Consider the following 17,500-nt stretch of genomic DNA (forward strand, 5'->3'; position numbering starts at 1 on the left):
TTCACTTTTTGAGGGCTTCTTTTGAATGGCTCTTATTTCAAATTAAAACTGTTGAGGAGTTGAAAAACTGTGTGATATAACCTGTGTATGTCCCCTACGGATACAAGTGCATCCATACTTGAGCCGTTTTCTTCAATTCCTCCAGAATAGTCCAGATTTTGTCGTTTCTTCAAGTCGACAGAGTTAATGAACTTTCTTATCAAAACAGGGAAGAGATTATAATCATATTCTCTTGAAGGGGTCAAAACAGACGGAAACATTTTGACAAAAGTAACGGACAGGTAGTTGTGAATAAAGAAGCCTGAATATCTCGTAAAGAATATCTTTTAACACTCGAATCAGTTTCATTACATTGTGAAATGTCCCTCCTGAAAAAAGACCTGAAAAAACTGATAGAAGTTTAAATGCGAAAAAGAAAAAAATTGGCATTTCAATTTATTTTAAAATTCTTGATATAGTTTGAAAGCCAACTCTGTAACCTTTAATTTGTTACAGAGGTTTACTCAGGTGTATCGCTTGGACGCGAGACACTTCTACCCGACCTTAAGCTCATTTTCGCAGACGATATCGTTGTCTCTGGTTTTTGAAAAATGTTCTGGCTTTGAAACGATTTTTCAACGAGTTCTTCTTCGAGAAACGATCATACATTAGTATGTATTTGTACGACGTAGATCAATACACTTTTTATTTTCGTTGCGCAAATTTTCGCTGTCTGGTGGGCTTATTAGCTGTATTTCCTCTCAGTATACGGCATTTGATCATTCTGGAATGCGAGTATCGTATATTCTCCGAAGGGCGCCACGGTGCTTATTCAATCTTTCGCTTATTTAAAATTTATCATTTTCGTGAAAAAAACACAGCGCTAATGGGTTATTTTTCTTTTTCTTTTCTTTGTTCAAAAACTGCAACAAGAGCATATGAAGTCTAACCCGGGATCTCAGAACGTTGTAACAACTTCGAGATCCAGATTAATCCATTACTGTTTAAACTGTTCACCTACTTACTTTAAAACTCTTCGATTTAGCCGCAGTCCAGGTACGGCGCTTATTGGAGGGCGGCACTTATACGGCGCTCTTTCGAAAAATTACTGGACGCGTCTATTATATTGTAAACGATATGATTGCTATTTGGTTGATTGATTCGTTGAATGATTCAATTAATTTCGAATTCCAAAATTTGCACAAGAAACTAGAAATGGTCTCCTATAGGGTTTGTTTGTATCGGAGATAAATTACAAAAGGAACCTGTTTTCTCATATTTGTGCTGTTTGTCTAACTGGGTCTTTTGTTTAAATCACACTTCTATAATGCACATTTGTTTTAATATTTTTCGCAAAACGTAGGAAAATGGTAGAGAAAGAAATCTATCAAAGAGAAAACAGGACACAACGAACGTCCACGACCGGTAAATTCACGCAAAGCTGTAGCAGTGACCACTAGCACCATTGTGATTCTTTTTTTGTTTTTCTTGGCGCGTCCGCGCTAGATGAGTAAAGTGGCTGCTTGAAATTTGCATTGAAGCACTATTGTTTCAAATTTAGGTTTCTATAGATGCTTAGTCTGCAGTCTAAAACCTTTGTAAGTATAAGAATAATCTTTAGAACACCGTAATACACACGTTATCGGTCTCTTCTAACACGTTTCGCCTCAGGGTGTTAAAAAACACTGATTCTCTAAACCAACATCATCACGGTAGTGAAGTCGGGATTCCAAATTCAACTTTCAGAGACGGCACCGCGAGAAAAGTGCCATTATCAAAAGTCTTTCAAAATGAAGTTTATTATCGTGGCCACTTCCATTGCAATCTTCTTGAAGGTTAGCGTGCATTCAGCATCCGTCACGTATAGCATTTCCAACGAAACGCTGACTGTCGATGGCACAGCTGACGTGAGCATAGAAGGTGTTTGGGACAGTTTGTCTAAAGGTAAGAAACACTGATGATCTTTTTTGTGGAGAAAGCTCTGATCAGCTAGAGGAATATTCTTTCATAGTCGAGTACAATGTCTCACTCAAAGTTATAAACTTACTCATTGTGGAAGCGGGCTACTGCCGAAGAAATGAAACTAGTGAGAAATCTAGTTTACTTGCAAGTTTATTTTACAATATTCGTTGCATCCTGTCTTCTACTGAAAACTCTGCTCTTGAAATAACTGCAAACGATTCTGTTTTTACTCTCGCAATTCACCGATATCCCATCATTAACAGTGGAGACACTATCGCTCTGCGGTCAGCCTACACTTCTGGTAGCTACTCCAAGTGTTGGTTATACTGTGGTACATCTCTCTGCGGGTGGAGAACCTGCCAAGGCACTATCATCACCTCCTCAGGATGGACCTCCTGCTCAAAGACAAGGATGTTTACCATTACTGCCAAGGGAAAGAGGGATGGAGAGCCAATCAACAGTGGCGATACAGTGTCACTCCGTTCAAACCAATATGGTAGCAGTTACCGACTACATTGCAGCTCTTCTTACCGACAGCAGCGTTTGCCGCGCACAATCATAAGTTCATAACTCACCCGATCACTAGTGAACGCGGCATTAAATTCTCCACCTCTTGGCTCCAATTCTTTATTTTTTGACGTAGTATATTTACGAAAAAGACTCAAGCCGGAATTAACCTATTTGTCTGAACCATTTTTTTAACCTTGTCATTTAAGTTCAAGCTTCGAAATACAAATTTTCCCTACTGTGATTGTCATAAAATTGCTTTCATTAGTTTTGGTGCATTCAAGTACACAATATATCCCAAAGTGGAAGATTTTCTTAATGTCGTGCCCTGATTGCTCGAGAATATTCTGTTTATAATATTGATTCTGGACTCGTTGTGATTGTAGTGTCACCAGTTGCATGACAGAAGGCACCTGGCCATGGCTGACCTATTCGTACGTCACTTTCGAGATCTACTCCAAGAACACTGATTATGGGAACCCTGTGCAATATGGTGACGTGTTGGGCCTCAAATTCCCGTACAGTTCTAACGGCGCCTGGCTGACTTATTACAGCTACAAATTTTACCCCCGTAACTGCAGCAGCAACAGCAAAACATCATGCGCAAAGGAAAATACCTGGACCGGCTTTAAGATCTTCAAGACGTTTTCATAACTGAAGTTTTTTCCAGAATCCTTAACCAAAGATTCAAGCAGAAACTGTAGAGTTGTAGATTTTTTTTTTTTTTTTGCGTTATCGCTAGGCTAAACTAGCTTAAACTTGAGCATGGGGAAAATTCTTTTCAGTTGTTGCCAAGGGTTTGCTTTGTTTCCAATTAAAGAGTTGAGGAATTGAAACAATTTGTGATGTTTCTTGTGGATTAACTCAACAGAATAAGATCAGTGATCATCAGCTGCACCATGAAAGCATTTCTCGGTGAATGATAGGAACAAATCACGTTCAAAATTGTCCCCGGGACAATTTTAAACGTGACTTGTGGGTGTAATAAAATTCGGGTTGTCTGTTTGCTGAAAGATGTTTATGACAGGGAAATTTGTTAAAGAGTATAAGGTCAATCCTTTCTGCTGAATTTAAGTCTTTCAGTGGCCAGAAAATTGTTTTTGTTTTGGTTTTTGGTTTTTGTTTTTTTAACGCAAATTTCGTTGACTAAACCTGCAAGTTTCTTGAACTTCCGAGGACATCGAAGTAAGCGAGTGACAGTGGACTTAATTTTTTCCCATATTCTGTTTGCCCTTTCATTTTAGACTCGGCGTATCCATTTACACCATTTTCCTCGAATAATTTCCCATTTTTCGATTCTAAAAAGAGTCGCTTAACTATGTCTGAGAGGGAAAATTTACCTCACTGACCTCAATTTTCCCTCAAATTTTTCCCCCAAATTATGGCTTATGCGCATGCCCGGAATTGAAATATTGCTCAATTTTGTACCTAATCCTCGAAAAATCTCTCCTTTTAGTAAAAAAAAAGCTTTCTTAGCAAAACTTAGGCTTATTTAGCGTCATTGCAGCTAAAAAACCTGACTAAACGGTTAAAATCGGTATTTTTTGGCGAAAGTTTGTTATTCAAAGGGTTAAAAAACATAGGCACGCAAGACGTGCAAGAGTTATTTTTTGGTAAAGTCTCGGAGATAGGAGCATTCACGGAACTGTTTACAATAACGATTTGGTTAATTTGACAAGTTTTTTGGTTGCGATGTACAGCAAGAAAGAAACTGGGAATTTATGATGTACATACGATGTTACATCGGTAATGGTAAGATAGCTAAATAGTAAGCCATAAAATGGGATGTTACTAAAACTGGTAACGGGGAACGGGGAACGGGAGTCTGGGAACGAGTGTACAGCGGTAACCCGCCTGAGAATTCAGAATGGCGGACAAAGGAAACGAAAAGGGAACAATTTGAGGAAGTGTTGCAGTTGTAAACGTCCCCAGATGACCAGTACGTTCTTGTTAGAGCAGAGTCCTGATTGGTACTGGGATAAACAAACAATGAAATGGCACCTGGGAGAAAATCGAATCGGTTCGATCACATGCTACCCTAATTGGTCAGACCACATTCGTTCTTAAATAGAATTTCAAGCCTTCATAGTTTTCACATATCTTCTCACCTTGTGCGCGAGCTGTCATGTCAATATTTAAGATAGCAACACACAATAGGATATCGAGGACAAGTGACACACATGACTATCTTTGAACGAGGGTCGTCCGCTGTCTTGACTGTCTTCGCATTCAGCATGTCGGCCTTTCGGAGATCGGCAATTCAGCAGGCAGGTAAGCAGCAAATAAATAACCTGTGACCTGCCCGCTTTGTTAAAGACAAAATATGTGAGAAACGAGCGAGGAATATTCCAGATGCTGATGCTGGTGAAAGATGACTGCGGAAAAACGACTGCTTGACACTCGACATGTTTTTAGATGACAAGTTGTCACGTATGCGTATCAGACAAGAAACAGCCTTTATTCTCAGTTTTGTACCCAGTCTGCAGTCTGCAAGCTGCAGTTTGTGCTGAGGGATCGGGGTAGAATGTGATGTTTCCGATTCGATTTTTCCCCAGGCGACATTTCATTGCTTTTTTATCTCAGTACCAATCAGCCTCTGCTCTAACAAGAACGTACTGGTCATCAAGGGACACAGCCGGTAGAAACTCACGTTTACAACCGTGACACTTCCTCATATTTCCCCAAATTGTTCCCTTTAATTTGCGAGCCTTTTCCTTTGTCCGCCATTTTGAATTCTCAGGCCGGTTACCGCTGTACACTCGTGACTCATTCCCAAACTCCTGTTCCCGGTTCCCCGTTCCCCGTTCCCCGTTCCTAATTTTAGTAACATCCCATAAAATGTTTGACTGACACGTCTCCATATTAATGTAGATACCATCTTAATTTTTTCTTTGATCCGTTCTTTGATAAAACCCACACTGTAATTGGTGTGACGCGTGCATATGCATAACTCCCCACTCACCGATCACCTAGCCCTTCCAACCTCCAGAGGAATTTTGCTCAAAAATACTCAAGTTAAGAGACCTTTTCGCATTTTATACGAGTCGTGAGTTTACCCTTTTTACACAACACAACAACACTACTTCACCAAAAATAGAAAGAAAGAGAAAAAAAACCTCTCTGACACATGGAAAGTCTGATTTAATTAAATTGCACTTTAACTTGGTGCCACGCAGTCTTCAAAGAACATTTGAGCAGTTTTGATACTTTTTACCTTTAAAAATATCGGACTGAAAAGAATGTCATAAAATGCTCATCAAATTAAAATAAACTGCTATTGCAGAGACGTAAAAACCGTCCAGAAATGAAAGCTTTTTTTTGTTTAATATCCTGTGAACAATAGCCGATAACTTGCCAGCTCTAATGTTATTTACTCCCATATAAAAAACAGAAGCGTTATGTTACCATTTGTAACTAAAGGTAGCAAACATCTTGTGGGAAAGAGTGGTGATGATTCGTCAGCTCTAACTGAATTTACTCCCGTGTGAAAAACAAGAGTGTCAAATTACCCTTTGTAACTAAAAAATAAAAATATCTCGTTATATTTGCATGCAACAAGAACAAAACAATCGTCAGCTGCACTTACTATTGTAAACGTTAGAACTGTTTCTAATCTAAATAGTCTCGTTTCCTCTAAAACATGTCCTAAGAACTAGAAGCGACGATTCGTGACCTCTAATTGAATTTACTCCTTGTAAAAAACAAAAGTATCAAGCTACCTTTGTAACTAAAAATTAAAATATCTCGTTGCATTTACATACTACTAACTCACGAACTGTTTCAAACCTCAAGGCTCATCTCGTTCGTAACTAAAATCCTCAGCCTAACCCACAGAAAATGTCGAAGTAAGCCCAATATATGAATACTTCCTCCTCTTTTATAGAAGAATAAATATGGCCGTTCTAAACTGTGTCGGGATCAAATCTTCCACATACCATTTACCTTTACAACAAGAAATTTGATTGGCTGTTTATAGTAGATCCAATCTGATTGGCGTGACACACATACATCTCTCACTCATTCACTCACTCAGTTATCCATTGACCCGTCCTTAACATACCCGACGCGCCGACTAAGAGGTATTTTTTTTTTGCAAAAAAATAACTCAAAAAAAATTGAAAAGTTATGCAACACCCAAGGCCCGAAGAGGAGCCTAGGATCTAGGCGTATTTTTTTTTTTATCACTCCCAGTCCCTTTCCTGTCCAACTTGGCACACTTGAGTAAGATAGCGTGACATACATGTACCGTAGACGAGGGAGTAGATGAGTGCATTTTCGTTCAAGCTGTGGAGAACATCAAGGGCTGTGTTAAGGATTGCTGAAATAAGTCGTCATTTCGGTGGATGCTCAACTATGTTACGCAAAGAAGATGTCGCGGCGATGAGAATGGACTACAAAATGCCTGTCGGTTTTGACGAGTCTGGCCTCGTGGCAAGGGAACCGTTCATGCAGTTTGATGCTTGGTTCAGAGAAGCCACGAAGGCTTACAATGTCGGAGAAGCTAATGCTATGATTCTTTCAACCTGTGGAAGGTAAGTTCTGAGTTTCGCTGTGATATCAAAGACTTTCGTTGTTTTACATGTTAATGAAGTTTTTCCTGTTACGTAACACTTGACTAGCAATTGTGGTGACCGCCATGTTGATTTTTGAGTTGCCGGTAGAGCGATTTACACATTATTTTTGGAATGTTTTCTATTTTAAAGTGACTGCCGACCAACATCAAGGGTTGTGTTGCTGAAGGGTTATGATAAAACAGGATTCACATTTTTCACCAATTATAACAGCAAAAAAGGAGAACAATTGGTGAGTGTTTACATAATTTGATGATTATGTAATAGTTATTAGAGCAAGCGGATTGCAATTCAGGGAGTAGTTATATCTAATTGTACCTTATTGGTTCGCATATCGGATATCGTATGTTGGTTGGCATATCAGGTGAGTTTGGTCGAACCATGGTTTGTGCCATTTTTAGAAAATACCCATGACTAAAGAGGCCCGATACGCCAATGCCACCTTACTGTACCCAAATTTGTAATTAGCCAATCAGAAGCTGTGTCTACTGCCCTGATGTCCTGCGATATCAGGTCACTGACCTGACATGGCTACCACATCGTGCTCATTTGGCCAAATTTGGGTATGGCAAATAACTAATCGTTCGTTTTCTGAAAATTTTCAAAGATTTCCAAAGATCGCCAAAGACTTCTGAGGAAGTTACAGAGATGTTTCAATCATGTACACCAACAGATTTAAGTATAGTTAAGGGGTCCAAAGTGATATCAAAAAAATAATGATATCAGGTTGGATAAAAATGATATCGTCACATGTGAGGAGGCGCTTTTATCAATTTGTTACCACACCGTGTACCACTTAATTTTATGCAGCAAATCGGGTGAGTTATTACTAAATTGGATAAGGGTGCAGTGTGAGGCTGATTTCAAATTACAAGCGTGATTACCAGCCTTTGAGTTGTATGATACGAGGTTTAATAGATCATTTTCACTGTCACGCAGTAAAAAAAAATTAAATTAAATTAACCATTGAGTGGATAAAGTCAAGAAATTTAAGGACCAGGGTAGTGTATGTTCAGTCAGGACCCTCTCCCACAGACCGATCCCGCTTGGTTGAACCTACCAGGGGCATGACATAGCTGTTGGGGTCATGAGGGCATTCAAGCCTCCTTACCACATCAAGACACACCACCAGAGGAGGTCTTAGCAGGTTTATAAGACACTAACCAGTGATTTAAGCTTGAAATCTATATGAACGTTAATCTGTTGTGAACCCCAGCTACATTGTACATTAATAATATTATAACCATTGGTTTTTCTTTCAGAAAGAAAACCCATACGCCAGCTTGTTGTTTTACTGGCATCCCTTACACAGACAGGTACATATGTGTGCAAGGTGCTTCCTACTTGAACACAAAATTATATGATTTCCACAAATAATGTTGTCCAATTCAAATGAATTTCCTGTAAATTGTTACTGTTTCTCACATGCATTGTTTCTATTTAGATAAAAATTGAGGGAAGAGTGGAAAAGCTGCCCGCTAAAGAAAGTGAGGAGTACTTCCATTCTCGTCCTCGAGGAAGTCAAATAGGAGCTATTGTTAGTGCCCAGAGCTCAGTCATTGCAAGCAGAGAGGTACTGTATGTTCATCAGTTATTTCCATAATTTACTAGGTTGTCTTTTGCTAGTGAAAATGTAGAGATCATGATCCCCATAGTATAATAGCTAGCATCATAGACCTGCAATACATGTAAGTGCTATATAGCTAAACAACTGTCTGCTTATATAGTCTCTAGACAAGCCAAGCACCATTAGCAGCCCATCAGGGCGATGCTTATCTTCGGTTTCTGTAGCATGAAGGGACTACTGGAGACAGTATATCCACTCCCTCCTGGACAGGATGCTAGTCCATTGCAGGGTCACGCCCCAGCATTAAATTCCTCAGTATCCATTTATACACCTGGGCAGGGGCTTCATTAAGGGCCGGGTACCAGGAAAATTGACCAGCTGAGAGGACAATATTGCCCAGCTGGTTTGATCATCTAGCAGAAAGTTTTTCTTACAAAGAAGTTCAGTTCTGACTAATAGTTTGGCCCAATGTGAAAACCAGTTGCCTTCCCTCTGAAAACGGTAATGAAACCCCTGCCTGGGTGGTGAGAGGCACTTTTAGAGTAATGTGCCTTGCCCAAGAACACTACACAATGTCCCCAGCCAGGACTTGAACCCAGACCACTTGATCCAGAGACCAGCACACTAAACATGATGCAACCACACCTTCACTTTGCACATATATCAGATCTGTAATTTGAAAGAATGAAGTACACATTGCCAGCCAAACAGTGTGGATGGGTGGACCTGATCATTTTTAGGACTGCAACCTCACAATAAGTTAATCAGAAAAATGGAAAAATTTTGTGGTACATGTTTGGATTGAATTGTAAATGAAGGGATCTGTTTGATGCATTTGATTCTAAAAATTCACAACTCCCTTTTGCATTGCTACGTGTGTGATAGATACTGGTTGAGTCACCCTGAGTTGCCCGTCAGCTACTTGGTATAGGTTGCGACTTCACAGATAGTTGTATCAACTGTGTTATTTGAAGGTTTTGGAAACAAAGGAGAATGAACTGAAAGAAGAATATGCTGATGAACAGAAACTAATTCCTAAGCCAGAACACTGGTGAGTAGGGATTTTACATTTCTTAAAATTTATTAGCAGTCATAAATAATTGTTGACCATTAATAATGCACTAAGCTCATTACAGGAGTGAGAAGGACACCCAAGTCTCCAAACAAAAATCGCCCGAGTTGCCATCAATTGTCTTCTGTTTGTGTTAGTCTCAGAATTTCTTGGTAGATATTAAAGACGATTTCCAGTCCATACTGCACACTCTTGAGGATTTGTTTGCGTTTTTTGTTGTTTTACTTCATGTAAGACATCACAAAATGTAAACATTTTGCAACTACTTACATTGATCAAGTAAATTCAAAGTTTCAAAACAACCCCCATTATGGTTGCAAAGCGGTCAAAGCTTTATACTTCGTTCTTCCTCATATCACTTGATGAAACAACTTCATAGGTGTAAAAATCAATGATACTGTTGGAAAAAGAATTTGAAAGGCCTCAAAGATAAGGTATGTGGTTCATAACGAATAACATTGATTCTTATTCTGGACATCGAGTGAGAACTTATGATATTTAAATAAATATTAGGGTGCTGAGACTGCGCACTACAGACTGGAAATCATCTTTAAGAGGATATCAGGTTATCATTGATGGGGAATTTGATTTTAAGGTTTTAACTCACGCCTTTTAGAATTGGGTGTTTGGTTGAATTTATTTTTTAATGGAATTTTAGACTGTTTTTTCTTTTTGTTGTTTTTTTTTCCTTTCATGACTACATGTATTCCAGTTTGGGATTCTAACTTTCTTCTATTGATAAGTCACTACACTCACAGTTGACAGTTATTACAACGTGCAACCAAATTTTTGGGAGGTATTTTTATGCCACCTGACACAAAATATCCCTCATGTCGTGAGGAAGTGCTTATTTTCCAGGCACATATTCATTATTATAAGACCAAGAATTTTAATTTGTCAAATGTGTTACTTTCAGGGGTGGTTTTAAAGTAATTCCAGACAAAGTGGAGTTCTGGCAAGGACAATCCAGCAGGCTTCATGACAGAATTTTGTTTCGTAAACCAGAGGCAGATGAGGTCATTGATGAGAATTTAACAAAGAAAGGGGTGGATGGTTGGGTCTATGAAAGGCTTGCACCATAAGCGTGCAAAAACAAAACATTATTTGATAAACTGGATGCTTAGCATGTACAACAGTGAATTGGTCTTAATTCACTTAGCGTTATGCTCCATAGCTTGAGGTGTTTATTATTTTTTGTGCTATAATTTATTGTCCAGCATCGTTGGCAATGCTGTTGGCAGTACTTAGCATTCTTCCAGGCTGTAGTTCAGTTAATCTGATCTATTGTATTTAGTCATTTCTTTAAGTCTCTATAAATGCATATTTTTATTTATTAATTAACTTATTGATAGCTCAAACCCTGTAATTGACAAAGATGGATAAGTATCATCAAAACTAAAATGACCAGACTTTTTGAGGAACTCAGCTCCAAAACAGAGTTGTAGAAAACTGTCAATAATTATCATACTACTATCACAGTTTAACACTGAAACAAGAAGGAAAAAAGGTTTTAAACTTTTATTTGCAATGAATGTTAAAAAAACATCTCAAGACATTTCAGCAACAACAAAAAAAAAAACTGCTTTAAATTTCAGTGGGCTGGACAGTACAACTAATGAATGACCAATCATGCTGCACACAGTCATGTATTCTGTACACTAGGCAACAGGGAACCCACACGGTTATTTATGAAATTTGCCTCGATCGTTTCTACCTCTGTTGTCTGGGTGCTGTCACGCTGTTCTCATTGCATTCAAACTGTTAATAAATTAATAACCAATGGTGAAATGGGAGATGCAAAACACAGAACAGCGTGACAGCACCCAGACAATAGAGGTAGTTACGATCAAAGCGACATTGCAGCAACCATATTTTGTTAATGGAGATCAAAAGAAAGTACATGTATTGAATCACACAATGCTAACAAGACGACAATGGGCAAGTTTATTCTACTCCTTTATTTCTGTTTTAGATTGCATACAGTTCACAAAATAAGTGTGTAGGTCCCCTATGACTAGGCTCTAAATTATAAGGGGAAATAAGTGGGCAAAAGCCTACTTTTAACTACTGTAGTTTGTGACTAATTCACGTAATTGAGGATAAACATGTTTCACATAATGCAGTGTGGAAAACTCGAAGAATACCTTGGAGCTGTGTGAAAACAGGGGAAAAAAATCCTGAACAACAACAAAACATTCGCAATACTGGGGCCAAGAACGGAAATGTGGAACCTTTCACACTGATTAAAAACAAAATTGAAGTTAACACACTCTCAGTGAAACTTGACCCCAAACAAAAATAGATTTAGCAATGAGTATTATTAAACATGTAACATTATAAAAAAAAACAAAATAAAATAAAAATAAAAAAGTTTATTTCAAATAATGCTTGATCAGAAATAGTTTACAAGTCCAGCCTCTCAAATCAACTTCCAGGTATTACATAATTCTTAGCACCAGTCAACTTAACAAAATTAAATGTATGTCATAACAAAATTAATGTTTGGCATACTGATATAAATGTAAGGAGAGAATACAGGTTGAGAAGGGTTCACAGAAACAAAGTTATCACTGTGATTGGCATCAAAGAAGAATAATTTGTTGTCGATCCCATTCCCCATCTTAAGAAAGTAGTTTCTATCTAGCAAACTATCAGTATTCACATAATAAACAAGTACAAAAACTAGCAAGTCAGTAACATAACTGTACTTGCAAGTATTAATCTTTGGAACATAAAGGGTGCATATTGAACAATGTACAATAAATACATGGAATCTGTGAGAATAAGTTGTGACAATCTTTTTCTTTGGTTACAATAATAAAATTATTACATGTATGTCTGACACTTTCCATATGCTCCTGAAAATTTTAAAAATAATTATTATTATAGCACTCATGATTCTGTTCATGATATTACTGTTCACATGTAAGTGTACCTTGACAGATCATTTGGAACATTACGCATATATGACTGTATGTTTACAAATGTAGGTTTCTGGTCTCATTTAAGTTTGTACAGAGTGTTATAAAGTGATAAAAATACATGTAATTATCATTTAAAGTCCATAAACTTGACGTCACTGAGTAAAAAGAACTTTCTTGGCAATGGCCTTGGAGCAGGAGATAACACGATCATCATCTGGCGATCTAAATCAACCTCATTCCTGAAAAGACAGAAACAGTTTGAACAAATTATAATGTAATTGACTGAAACTGTTCAGATCAGAGCCTCTATAAGATTTGCTCTCTATAAGTGATGGACTAACTAGGTTACATATGCATGCCTACAGCGGGGTCATGTGCATGAGTGTTCGGTCAGTTTGCCTATCTTGCGTATTGATATGTGCAAACAAATGAAAAAGAGTCGAGCAACTTACACGACAACAAAGCCTACTGCATTTGTTGTGACCAGGTCTTCTTCCAAAGATTCAGCTGCACTCAGTGCTAACACACAATGCTTTAAGTCACGTCCTGTGAGGAAAGAAGTTAATAACCAGCACTGTCAGTGGAGTGTCACTAAAACTTTATCTGATCCTTCCCACAGATCTACGATGTACGTGTAGCTCTTGTGCTCCAATGCCTGTTACACTTTTTCTCTTTTTAGTTTTACATTCAATAATAAAGAACAAAGTCTGTAGAGTCAAAAAATTATCTATGTGTGGATGTAAGAGAAAAGTTACAGTAAAGAGGTTGCTGCCCCCAGAGCAAAGTTCTCTCATGCTTCTTTCAAGCACTCCAAACTTCTTCAATGCATCATAACTCAATGATGAACCCTTTTCCCAGTTAACTTTTCTCATTTGAATATCTTACCCGGCTGCACTGGAACCAGTTTGGTTTCATTCTGTTCTGGAGCCATCCCCAGTGGAAGACAGGAGTCAGGGACAGCTGGAGCTGAATGTTTTCAAGAGAACCACAGTAAAGTTAGATCACTTGATTGAACACTACCGTGTGTAGCTCGAACAAAACTGGTCATGTGTTTTTTGCAGTTCTGGCCCCAGTTGCTCCAAGGTAGGATAATGCCATCCACCAGATAAATCACTATCCTGTGGATAAGTGTTGCCAAAACAAACCACGCTATCCACTTTTTGATCCAGTGGGTAGCAGTGGGTATTCAGTGGGTATCCAGTGGGTATTTATCCACCTTTCGAACAACATGGGCCTGGCTTGGTAGGTTTCACAGTTTGTTACCATGTTGTTGAACAAATTTAAATTGATTCATATGTAAAACATTGCAAGTAATATTATGGCAATGTTACAAGCCAATGTTACATCATACACTGTGCACGTACTTCTTTGACTTTTGTGATGAGTTAGGAAACTTTTAATTGTTTCATATATTAAGTATTCAAAACAGGTGGAGTTTTTGCAAACAGGTTGAACACAAATTTGATGACTTTGACACTGAGCATTTGCTTTCACCTCATTAGTTGTACCACAACAAGAATATATAAATATATAATCATTTCATCTGCAATTCAACTTCATTTAAGGCTATAAAGTTACAAAAAAAACAATTATCTTTATTTAACAAATTATTGTAAAGCAGATAGTCTACTAACCCCCTATTTTGAAAATCTTTATGTCCGCAAATCGGACCTCAAAAATGTGAGGATAAAAATTTAACTTCATTCCATAAAAATAGTTCCTCACTCTCTCATCTCTTGCAGTCCGTCGAGTTTCTTGACTACGTACAACCACCTGCAAGTACATGTAAACACAACAATTAACTTGTGAGGATTTCTTAGTTTTGTGTTTCCTGATTTCAAAATAAATCCATTCTTCAAAAAATTATATAGTACATTTGTACATGGACATTTAGCTCCACTGAGCTTCATGTCTCCAGTTGAACTTACAATGTATCATATGCAAACTATGTTCATGTATGTAGATGTGGGTGACATTATACTTGCACATACAGACTGTAGTAAGTACAAGCCCTTCCCAGGACTAGAGATGCACATGGTAGCCTGACCAATTGCACAACAGTAACACTTCACTCCATGTAATTCAAAGGAGTTTAACCGTACATGTAGGTATTGATTCTTTTGAAAGTAATGTCTTACCAGTACTGTTTAAGGTAATTCCCTTGAAATTGTTATACTATCAAACTTTTCTTTGAAACTTGGTTTACATGTAATTAACATTCATGATATGAACATTAAAAAATGCAATAAAACAATGGGGTCACCGTGCTTGTTTACACGTCAGCATGCTCTTAAAATGGGGTATTTTTATTGGTTGCACATTAACAATTCGAATCACCTTCACACAGAATTAAGTCTTGGTTACTTGAAAGACAAAATTTTGTATTTAAAGTAAAGCTTCTTTTATTCACATAACCAGTATTGCTTCATTTAAGCCATTTTTGATTGCCTGGTTTTGGGAATATTGCACTTTTTTGGACAGTTCCATGGTTAGCTTGAAGTCCTTGCCTTCGCCAAAATACACCCAGTACTGAACTATTTTCAAAAAAGATTCATGTTCCACTGTAAAACTTTTTTTCTTCTTCAAATATCTTCTTTATTAGACCGTTTTTAGCAAATACCTGAAAAAAAAATCAGGGCTCACCATGCTCGTTTGAGAGAAAAGGAGCATTTATTTCGCTATCGAGCTTAGTTTGAGGGAAATCTCTTATGTTTTGTCGCACACATGGTCATGTGTGCACACTAATGACGTGAAAATCACGCGCAGTGGGGGTACGTAATGCAATACTAAGGAATTACCTTAATTGTTTACCAAGTCAACAGTGAGCAGTCGCTGTTTTGCTTGAAGATCCTCAAGGGAAGAGACCCATTCACTCATCTGCCAACACCCACCCTACTTGCAGCTGCTCACAGCTTTGCTGTTCACCTCTGTTCATTTGTGTTCTTCCCCACATATTTTCGAGTGAAAGAGAGACTACTCACAGTCTAGGAGTTGCTAGTTAGCTGTGATAAATTGATCAGTCAGACTTCTCTGTCAGATCTTCACTGTCCTTAATTAATAATCAGTTTCTTTATTCTTTTCAACAGTCTGCTTAATGATCAATGCATTAATGTTTTATGATTTATCAGCAAAAATTTAAAAGTTGAGCGATATTAATTTTGATTTTATCCATGGCAATTAACTTAAAATGTAAATCAAACTTTTGCTACATGACAGTACATTGTAATAGATGACCAACACATTCCAGGACAGTTAAACAATTTCCTTACCCCACCAGATTTAGGAAGATGTACAATCTGGACTTTGTTACCAAACTGCTTCTTGAGATCATTGTAGACTCTTTCTTGATCAAGAACAACTATTACATCCACTAAAAAATGTTGAAAGATTCAAAAAGTAAATTAAATGATGAAGAATACATGTACATGAAGACAGAAGTTCTCAGTAACAGCACAATATGCTCAATGTTAAATATAGTAATTTTTAATCTCAAAAAATTATATTGCATAAAACGTACAACAGTTTTTAAAGACATGTTTCGGCATGCTTATGCCATCTTCAGTTTAATAGAGTGACTAATGATATGTGACACAAGTTATATACTACAAAATATGAATAAATTATTTACAATATGCATTACAAAACAGTGGAAACGGAAATTACAGAGTTAAAAAGGTGTTTCCACTGTTTTGTAATGCATATTGTAAATAATTTATTCATATTTTGTAGTATATAACTTGTGTCACGTATCATTAGTCACTCTATTAAACTGAAGATGGCATAAGCATGCCGAAACATGTCTTTAAAAACTGTTGTACGTTTTATGCAATATTTATCATTATTGCTAGTATTACGACCTTATCAAAAAATTATATTACCACATACACAGGTATTAAGTTCATTAAGTTCAATGTCACATTTAGTGAGCTTATCTTGGTTTGGTTCTGCAAAGTTTGACCTACTCTGTACAGTGTAAAGCATAAGCACCCTCATACTCCACCCTTCCCCACATGTACATGTACATAAGCCACATATGGTACTGGCATACAGTGTACATGTTATACAAAGATTTGCAATGCAAATTTGCATTTTTGTAAATCAATAATTATTTTGTTTCATTTCAGATGTGTCTGTAAGCTACCTCTTGTGCATGTATTAAGTGAGCCTGTGGATACTTTATAACCATCAGGTATCATGGACGGAAAGATTAACTGCAAGATTAGTACATGTAAGTACAGGTGAAGCCTGTTATCTTAAACTCTTATGGGAAATAAAAAAAATAGATACATGTATATTTGTACTTCTCAATAGTATGTGGCTAAAAAGTACATCCAAGGGAAAATGATTTGAGCTCAAGATAGTGGGTATTTCAAGATAACTGAGTGCAGGATAGAGAGGTTCTACTACAAACCTAAAGCTTACAACAATAATAATTATAATTGTGTTACCACAGACAACACTTTCTCATTATGGTACTTTTTGATCACATGGTTTGGATTGATGAAAACTCTTTTCTTATACGTGTACATGGATTTCTTGGTTTTCTTTTTTAAGTATTACATACCATCAAATGCTTCAGCTGCATGAACCAGAATTCTATAACCAGTTCCAGTCACCCAGCCACAGGTGTTGATAATACAGCCACTTGCTCGAGCTGTAATACAACACACTTCACATCAGTATGCATCTACATGTAAATAATCCTATGTTTCTTACCGCACTAAATCCTTGGAGAATTTAGTTTTTGATCAAAATATGACAAGGCGTTTCCTAGTTTTCAGTTCAGTGAAGATGTCCAAAGAAGCCAGGCAAAGTTGCCTGAGTTTAGAGATAGTTACATGTAATTTGCCCGGTGCATGACAATTTGGTATAATTTCCCTTTGTTTCACATGCTGTACGTAATAAATATATTACAGCA

The 17,500-nt window shown here is 37.4% G+C and overlaps 3 protein-coding genes across 3 annotated transcripts in view; 2 read left to right on the plus strand and 1 right to left on the minus strand.

Moving 5' to 3' along the window:
* Positions 1 to 168, plus strand: part of LOC145488496 (uncharacterized) — a 1,707-nt gene extending 1,539 nt beyond the window's left edge. The window contains exon 3 of the mRNA XM_081467373.1: positions 1 to 168. This exon is cut by the window's left edge and continues 417 nt beyond it. The gene's annotated coding sequence lies outside the window, so the exon portion shown is untranslated.
* Positions 169 to 6,455: 6,287 nt separating this feature from the next.
* LOC145487158 (pyridoxine/pyridoxamine 5'-phosphate oxidase-like) lies at positions 6,456 to 11,314 on the plus strand. Its single transcript, XM_081465883.1, has 6 exons — positions 6,456 to 6,980; positions 7,152 to 7,251; positions 8,282 to 8,335; positions 8,464 to 8,592; positions 9,561 to 9,637; positions 10,575 to 11,314. Exons 1-6 carry the CDS (start codon positions 6,712 to 6,714, stop codon positions 10,738 to 10,740), a joined length of 795 nt encoding a protein of 264 aa, XP_081322009.1. The 5' UTR covers positions 6,456 to 6,711; the 3' UTR covers positions 10,741 to 11,314.
* A 701-nt stretch (positions 11,315 to 12,015) lies between these two features.
* Positions 12,016 to 17,500, minus strand: part of LOC145487154 (protein CLP1 homolog) — a 10,949-nt gene continuing 5,464 nt past the window's right edge. Inside the window, exons 9-14 of the mRNA XM_081465880.1 lie at positions 17,147 to 17,236; positions 15,852 to 15,952; positions 14,217 to 14,355; positions 13,468 to 13,548; positions 13,035 to 13,128; positions 12,016 to 12,821 (exon numbers count right to left, since the gene is read on the minus strand). Of these exons, the coding sequence (XP_081322006.1) occupies positions 12,710 to 12,821; positions 13,035 to 13,128; positions 13,468 to 13,548; positions 14,217 to 14,355; positions 15,852 to 15,952; positions 17,147 to 17,236 (617 nt within the window). The 3' untranslated portion in view covers positions 12,016 to 12,709. The remainder of the gene's footprint in view (positions 12,822 to 13,034; positions 13,129 to 13,467; positions 13,549 to 14,216; positions 14,356 to 15,851; positions 15,953 to 17,146; positions 17,237 to 17,500) is intronic.

This window comes from Orbicella franksi, chromosome 5 (assembly GCF_964199315.1).
Source record: "Orbicella franksi chromosome 5, jaOrbFran1.1, whole genome shotgun sequence".
NCBI lineage: Eukaryota > Metazoa > Cnidaria > Anthozoa > Scleractinia > Merulinidae > Orbicella > Orbicella franksi.

Bases quoted from the DNA above. Each gene is read 5' to 3' on its own strand.
- LOC145487158 (XM_081465883.1), top strand. From the start codon at position 6,712: ATGAGTGCATTTTCGTTCAAGCTGTGGAGAACATCAAGGGCTGTGTTA. The intron at 6,981-7,151 runs GTAAGTTCTGAG...TCTATTTTAAAG, and splicing joins ATTCTTTCAACCTGTGGAAG to TGACTGCCGACCAACATCAA. The intron at 9,638-10,574 runs GTGAGTAGGGAT...TGTTACTTTCAG, and splicing joins ATTCCTAAGCCAGAACACTG to GGGTGGTTTTAAAGTAATTC.